The sequence below is a fragment of the Dipodomys ordii genome, unplaced genomic scaffold, assembly GCF_000151885.1.
Source record: "Dipodomys ordii isolate 6190 unplaced genomic scaffold, Dord_2.0 Scaffold357, whole genome shotgun sequence".
Taxonomy (NCBI): Eukaryota; Metazoa; Chordata; class Mammalia; order Rodentia; family Heteromyidae; genus Dipodomys; species Dipodomys ordii.
In genome coordinates, this window is record NW_012267573.1 from 175,812 (window position 1) to 184,236 (window position 8,425).

The 8,425-nt window shown below is 38.8% G+C and overlaps 1 protein-coding gene across 1 annotated transcript; it reads left to right on the forward strand.

Annotated features, from left to right (window-relative positions):
• Nucleotides 1-2,877: 2,877 nt before the first annotated feature.
• On the forward strand, nucleotides 2,878-3,093 carry LOC106001674 (small integral membrane protein 15-like). The gene has a single exon (XM_013036700.1). The coding sequence runs from the start codon at nucleotides 2,899-2,901 to the stop codon at nucleotides 3,091-3,093; it is 195 nt and encodes a 64-aa protein (XP_012892154.1). The 5' UTR covers nucleotides 2,878-2,898.
• The last annotated feature ends 5,332 nt before the right edge of the window (nucleotides 3,094-8,425 follow it).

Below are 8,425 nucleotides of genomic sequence, written 5' to 3' on the forward strand. Positions count from 1 at the left end.
AAAAAAAAAAAGAAAAAGAAAAAAAGCCAGAAGTGGCGCTGTGGCTCAAGTAGTGAAGCGCTAGCCTTGAACTGAAGAGCTGAGGGACAGCGCCCAGGCCCAGAGTTCAGGCCCCACGATCGGATTAAAAAAAATAAAAAATAAAATTTTTTTAAAAAAAACAAAAATCTCTTACTTTAGCCGAGAGCCGGTAGCTCACGCCTATAATCCTAGCTACTCAAGAGGCTGAGATATGAGGATTGCAGTTCAAAGCCAAGCCGAGCAGGAAAGTCTGTGAGACTCTTATCTTCACTAAACCACACTAATACCAGGAGTGGCACTGTGGCTCAAGAGGTATTGAGCTCACCCTGAGCTGAAGAGTGCAGGGACAGCGCCCAAACCCAGAGTTCAAGCCCCATGACCGACCAAAACAAAACAAAAAAAACTCTTACATTCAATTCTTGCTCTGTCCTTCCCTTACGGCAGGGTGGAGATTACAGGAAACAGTAAAAATCTAGGAGTTACAAATTATTTAACTAGATAAAAGTAGAGTTAGGGACCAGCTGCCTTTTCTCATGGTTTACCAAGTTGAGTAACTTGGGCAGGGATAACATTTCCACAATTCCAAATGTGGATCTTTGGCAGAGAGTAATCTGTACATTGTATTATTTCCATGTTGGATTTAAAACCAGGATATCAGTCCCCAACCTGAGATTTCTGTCACCATTCTCTCTGTGTGATCTGTTCTTCCTACATGACCTCTTCTCAGTGAGGGCGTTTGTCCACCTAACCACTCTGTAATGTTTAAGCAAAATCTTCAAGAGCACATTCCCTCTTGGGTCAATTTGACCAAAGCAGGAAGTCAACCAAAATCCTAAAGAGAATTCTGAAGGCATAGACCAATCTCTCCATGTCTCTTGTAACAACTATTCTACTCTCAACTTCTGTCACAAGTTGGTTCTATTTCTGTTAGCTTCCATTTTTGTGTGAGATCGTTCAATGTCTTTCTCTGTCTGGCCTTTCAAGAGATTGCAAATGACAGCCTTCTTCTCATCACAAAGAAATATATGTGTTCCAGGTGTTGGATATGAAGTCACTGCACAATGAAAACATGCAACATAATGTTGTAGATAAAAATACTATATGTATACCTACCTATGCAGTAGAAAGTGACAAGGATCCCTTTTTATCTGAATTTTACACTAAATTTCTATCATAGTTCTACCTCTACTTGTCTCTCTCATCCCTTGATTTCTGTAACCAGCTTCTAACTAGCTTTAGTCCTCATTTTTTCCACATTTCTAAATTTTTATATTAGCCACGCATTATGTTTAACAAAACCATGTCTTATGTTTTGGGGCAACTATCCTCAGGAAGCTGAAGAAAGACAGGCTCTTCACTTAATCCACACTGGTGTTTTATTATAACTCACTCAGCAGAACAACAGAATGGGATAAGAACGAATCACCAGAGGTTAATTCAATATAAAGTAAGCACTGCAGTCATTTTGGGGTTACTCATCCTAAACCAAATGCTTAAGACTCTTGTATTTATTTGCCCACCGAAGAACCCAGAAGTGGAGCTGTAGCTCAAATGGTAGAGCACTAGCATTGAGCAAAAATGCTTCAGGAAAGAGAAATGCGATGCCAAATATAAACCATTCGTTCAATACTAAAAAAAAAAAAAAGAAATGCTTCAGGACAATGCCTAGGCTTTGAGTTCAAAATGGAGGACTTGAATGTTTCTGAATGTTTCACGAACTTCAGGACAAAAGGTGATTAGTCCTGTGCACATTTTTTTTGTTTGGTTGTGGGGCTTGAACTCTGGGCCTGAGCGCTGTCCCTCAGCTCTTCAGCTCAAGGCTAGTGCTATACCACTTGAGCTACAGCACCACTTCCGGTTTTCTGGTGGTTAATTGGAGGTAAGAGTCTCAGGCACTTTCCTGCCCCAGCTGGCTTTGAACAGAGATGCTCAGATCTCAGCTTCCTGAGTAGCTAGGATTACAGGCATGAGCCACCGGCACCCGGCTCCTGTGCAAATTTTGTAATAAAGATCTTCCATCAAAAGCTGAACTGGGAATAATGTATCATTTCTGTTATTTCATATGGATCACATATACAGTGGGAAACTTTAGGGGAGCAATGGAGAAATTGATGCTCTCATGGTCTTGGCTTAAATCACAACAGTCTTTCCCCAGATACTGTTCCCCAAACCACCTTGAGATAATCTGACTCCAATCTCAAAGGGCTGGACCTCTTATTTCTGAGAAGAATTTATAAAATATGTTGAAAAACTATTCCTAATTATAAAAGACACAAGTCAACAACTTTACTATCTTAATTACTTGACAAGCTTGTAAGTAATTAATGCGCATCATTTGTATCCAAATCTTTTGGATAAACTTCAGTTACATCATCCCTATTCAACACAAGGAAAGGATGAGAAATGTTGGTTTAGTGAGTGTAAAAAATGGTTTCCCATTAGAACTCACTTACCTTTGCCATTAAGGATTTTTCTGTATAATTCACAGAGGTTTCCTACAAAGATTTTTCTGCATTGTTTCTTTCCCATGTGAGTCTTCTAAGGCTTGCTGAAGGTTACCTCAGGTTGAAGCTTCCTCTAATGTTTTCATTTACAGAAATTTTGTCATTTCTCCAGGTCTCTGATACCAGTTGGAATATAACTTCTGGCTAAATGTCTTTCTACATTTATTATACTCAGTTTCTATTGTGTCTGTTGTCAGATTCACTGAAGACTTTCATTGCAGCCCTTCCTACTTGGTCTAGTGAATTTAAACTGCTCAGAAGTGTATGGTAGAACAAAAGAAGACGACAACCACGGGAAATTGTGATTGGCTCACTGATAATATCAGGACTAAATTAGAGACTACTACTCAAACTTAAGTTTCCTAAGACGGCTATGAAGATGTTTCACATAAAGGCTTGGGCTGAGTATGTTGTGGAATGGGCTGCAAAGGAGCCTTATGGTTTTCTTACAACAGTTATTTGGGCTCTCACCACACTATTCCCATCCTGGAAATTGGTCAAGATGATTGAAGCCAGAGAGGAGGAGCAAAACAAACAAAAACAAGAAAATATTGCAAAAGCTAAATAACTAAAGGAATGAAGGAGTGAACAAGCTCTGCACCTAGAGGAGAATCATTTGGAACATTATGCAGCTTTGGACTCATTGTTTTAATTTCATCATAGAATTATTTCGTAAATTAAATCTGATTATGTAGAAGATTCATGTTCTAACCTCAATATTCACGTTTAGTTTTGACATAAGTACATTGTATTAATCTGAAAATACAAAATCACAAATATTCCAAAATCTGAAACTTTTGTGTAGACATGATTTACAAATGAAAATTCCACACTTGACCTTGTAAGGGGTTTTATTCAAAACACAGACACCCTAAAAATATTGTATGGAATTGCCTTTAGGCTATGTGAAATGGCAATGAATATGATGTTGAACTAAAACACTTCTGGTCCCAAGCATTTCAGAAAAGGAATACTTACAGTACAGATTCTTTATCAATGACTTAATGATTTGCCATTTTGCAGGTGATATAATGAAGTCAAACATCCTGTGGAGAATGATCAATTTACATATGCACTCCGTTTAAATAATGGCTTAAAATTGGGCCTTCTAGACCAAGGATACTAGGAATGTACAAGTCAAAATTGCTCTCTATGAGGTAAAGTTTGTTTTGGCTTCAAGACATGCAGTGTATTAATCATATTTTTAAAATTTTTGCTAACGGCGTAATTTCTGATTTTTCAAAGCAAAATGATATGAATGGGAACATCTATTTTTCTGCATTTTTCTGTTAGTCTTTGAGACAACTGTTAGTTATGAAGATATTATGCATTTTTTCCAAAAGATTTATTATTTTGACTGTAAAATATCTACTGGATGTAACAGTTTTTGTATTTTTGAACACCACCATTTTCTTAGATGAGGTGTTGAATAACACTTTTTTTTTTTTTCGGTCCGGTCGTGGGGCTTGAACTCTGGGCCAGGGCGCTGTCCCTGAGCTCTTCAGCTCAAGGCTAGCGCTCTACCACTTGAGCCACAGCGCCACTTCCGGCTTTTTTCTTTTTGCTTATGTGTTGCTGAGGAATCGAACCCAGGACCTCATGCATGCAAGGCAAGCGCTCTACCACTGAGCCACCTTCCCAGCCCCCAATAACACTTTTTTAAAGCTTGTACCAAAAATGCCAAATACTACAATTTTAGTGTTCGTTTTTGTGTTTTTTTTTTAATGCTAACTAGAGCTGTGGAAAAGCTAAAATGTCATAAGATAATCTGCTAACTTATGTATAGCACTAGGTTTTATTAAGTTTTTGACTCATGTACTGATATCACAAGTTTCAACATGTTTGTGGTCAACAAGTTGGTGCAAACTAAAAATTCTGGTTATTTTGATGAGTTCCCAAGGAGTTAAGTCATACTTATTAAGCAATAATACTAGAATTTTTGTCTATTAAACATGGCTTTTCTAAATGCATACCCAAGTCATTTTAGTCACTGCAGTATTTGATAGCTTATATTATTTTCTGACCTCTGATAAAAAGTAATTATCCAAAGCTCTTACTGAAAAATTGAAACTAGTTTGAAATAAAATTTAATATGTTTAATAAAGAAAAAAATAGGAAGTGGTGCTGTGGTTCAAGTGGTCCAGTACTAGCCTTGAGCAGAAGAGCTAAGGGACAGCTCCTAGCTAGGCCCAGAGGTCAAGCCCCACAATTGACAAAAATAAATAAATAAGGCCTCTTAGGGGCTTGGGATGCGGCCTAGTGGTAGAGTGCCTACCTAGCATGCATGAAGCCCTGGGTTTGATTTCCTCAGTACCACATAAACAGAAAAAGTCAGCAGTGGTGCTGTGGCTCAAGTGGTAGAGTGCTAGCCTTGAGCAAATTAAGCCCAGGGACAGTGCCCAGGCCCTGAGTTCCAGCCACAGGACTGGCAAAAAAAAAAAAAAAAGAAGAAAAAGTCATTGCACATTTGTCATATTTATTGATTTTTTACTCCTATGTGAGCCAGTTCTTTGATGAAAATTGAGGTATGACTTCCAGGTAAAATAATTTCCACATTTGTTACATTTATATGACATCTCTCTTGTGTGTTTTCTGATGCAAACTGAGATATGACTTCTTGAAAATCTTTCCACATTTTTTTCATGCATGAAATTTCTGTCCTGTGAGTATTCAATGGTGTTCCTCAAGCTATGCTTTCTGTGTGAAAGACTGCACATATGCAACATTCATAAGTCTTTAATCTGTGTGGAGTTTTCTTCTAGATGAAAGTCTTCCCAAATTCATTACACTCCTAAGGTTTCTCATGTGTATGGATTCTCTTATGTGTACTGAGGTGTGAACTCTGGCTGAAGCACTTTCCACATTTTTTACATTCATAAGGTCTCTCACCTGTGTGAATTGTTATGCCTGCCGAGTTGTGACCTACAAATAAAAGTCTTTCCACATTTGTTGCATTCATAAGGTTTCTCTCCTGTGTGTGTTCTCTGGTGAAAAGTGAGGTCTGACTTCTGTGTGAAAGACTTTCCACATTTCTTACATTCATAAGGTTTCTCACCTGTTTGAATTCTTCTATGTGTATTGAGATGTGACTTATGATATTCATAAGGTTTCTTTTCCTGTGTGTGTTCTCTGGTGGACATTAAGGTTTGTCTTCTGGGTGAAAGACTTTCCACATTCATTACATTCTTAAGGTTTCTCACTTGTGTGAAGTCTGTTATGCCTATGGAGGTGTGATGCCCACTTGAAGGTCTTTCCACATCTGTTACTTTCATAAAGTTTCACTTCTGTGTGAGTTCTCTTTTGCCTGCTGAGAGCCGACTTCTGGGTGGAAAAGGTGCTACATTCCTCATATTCATAGGATTTCTCTTCTGGAGGTGTTTTCAGTTTGCAACTCAGGTCTGACTTCTCAGAGATAGATTTTACATAATGGATATTCTTATTGGACTTAGCCTCTGGATATTTGCTCTCAGGGTTTGTGAGGTGTATTTTTTTATTCAAAGATTTCTCATATTTACTACTTGTACAAGGATTCTCTGCCTTGTATATTTTCTGATATGTAGCAACTGTAGGTCTTAAGTAGTATGCTTTTCCACATGCAGTCCATTCAGGTGTTTTCCTCCCACCATGAAGTATTTCTGGAGAAAGGAAAGCAGTTATATCAGTCTTCTCTATATTCAAATGGTTATAGGAGGGCTGTCCCACAAAAACCCAATTGTGTATGAAAAATATGGTCTCCAAGTTTAATCCCTTCCTTCTCTACCATTTTCCAAATATTGCAGCCTATTTGGACTCTCAACATTTTGACTAAAATGCTCAGAAAAGGGGCTGGGATATAGCTCAGTGGTAAAGCACTAGCCTAGCAAGTGTAACGTCCTGGGTTCAATCACCAGTACCAAGAAAGGAAAGACACACACACACACACACACACACACACACACAAATACAGTTAAATGCTCAGAAAATCTGAAGGATTCTTCAATTACAGGAGACATACCAAGCCTATATGCAGCATGCATCTTATCAGGCTCACTATAGAGAAGCATGTTCTGGCACACAATAAACTCCTGAATCCTCATCTCTAAGGAGTTCCCATTAATTCTAATCAGCTGTGGCTTATGTTTTGAGCTCATATTAGCAGTTGTTACTAATCTCACATTTTCCTCCACTGTTACTATTTGTGACTGCTACTTCACACAGACATTCATCTGGACTTACCTGGCAGGTCTTAATCATATCCTCCATTTCTTGGACACTTAAAGTGAATCAGAGAGAAAAAGACAAAAATATAAATGAAATCCAAAGACTTCTTTTATTTGGGGGGGGGGTCCAGTTGTGGGGCCTGAACTCTGGGCCTGGGCGCTGTCCCTCAGCTCTTCAGCTCAAGACTAACGCTCTACCATTTGAGCCACAGCACCACTTCCGGCTTTTTGCTTATGTGGTGCTGAGGAATCGAACCCAGGGCCTCATGCATGCAAGGCAAGCACTCTACCACTGAGCCACCTTCCCAGCCCTCCAAAGAATTCTTAATGTAAACGTAAAGACATTTTCTCCAATTCTATTTTTTTTTTTGGGTCCGGTCATGGGGCCTGAACTCTGGGCCTGGGCACTGTCCCTCAGCTCTTCAGCTCAAGGCTAGCGCTCTCCACTTGAGCCACAGCGCCACTTCCGGCTTTTTTTCTTTTTGCTTATGTGGTGCTGAGGAATTGAACCCAAGGCCTCAGGCATGCAAGGCAAGCACTTTAACCACTGAGCCACCTTCTCAGCCAATTTTCTCCAATTCTAAATGTTAAGAGATTAGAGACACATGCTTTTTTCCCAATATATTAAGAAGCAATACTGATATTTTACAATAGAAAATGTTTTTCTGTTTTAGACTTTTCTTTTTTTACGTGAGAAGAAATACTCAAACTCTCAACTGTGAGAGTTTTATACTGAGAACTAATTATCTGCCTTTAGTAGACTTTAAGTTGTTTTTCTCAAATATTATATTGTTTGGTCATAATACCTACTTGGTTTTCTTTTATTTTCTAGAAATAATTTATATATTGTGCTGTTTTGCATCTCAACAATTAGGTGAAGTACAGAAATATTTTCTATTTTTGGAGACCATAGAAGTGTTTGTTGTTGTTGTTGTTGTTTTGTTTTTGAGTCCAGTCGTGGGGCCTGAACTCTGGGCCTGGGCGCTGTCCCTCAGCTCTTCAGCTCAAGGCTAGTGTGCTACCACTTGAGCCATAGCACCACTTCTGGCTTTTTTTCTGCTTATGTGGTGCTGAGGAATCGAACCCAGGGCCTCGTGCATGCAAAGCAAGTGCTCTACCACTGAGCCACCTCCCAGCCCAATAAGTGTTTTATACATCCCTTTGCCTTTTATCTAAGCAGGAATGGTTCTTGAGAGTACGGTTTTATAGCTACATCTGTGCAGTTCTAACTTTTCACTAAGAATTACTTAAGGTATTTGAGGGAATTTTTAAAATTTGTTTCTCTCCCTCTTACAAAAAGTCTCATCCAAATTTCTTTTCTGACACTCCTACTGCTCAGAACCATGGAAGACCAATGATACTCCAGTTTAACACCCAGATAATCATCCTATCTAGACTAGAAGCTTTGGTTCTGAATCTGAGTCTTTGCCCACCACCACTGATAAGCCATTTTTCTTATTGGAGGATAGCAGCCCTAGCATACATCATACGTGCATAGTCCTAGTTTCAAAGAAAATGAAATGTCATTTTCTATGTTTCTAAATTTCTTTTTCCCTTTCAATTCCAAACCTTAACCTACTACCACACTGAATTCATTTTATCCCCACATGAATTCTTGATTCACAAGTCTTTGAGACAAAGGATCACCTAGTTCTCTGCCACACTGCAATCAGTGGAACTAGGAACATTATTGCTCTGTAT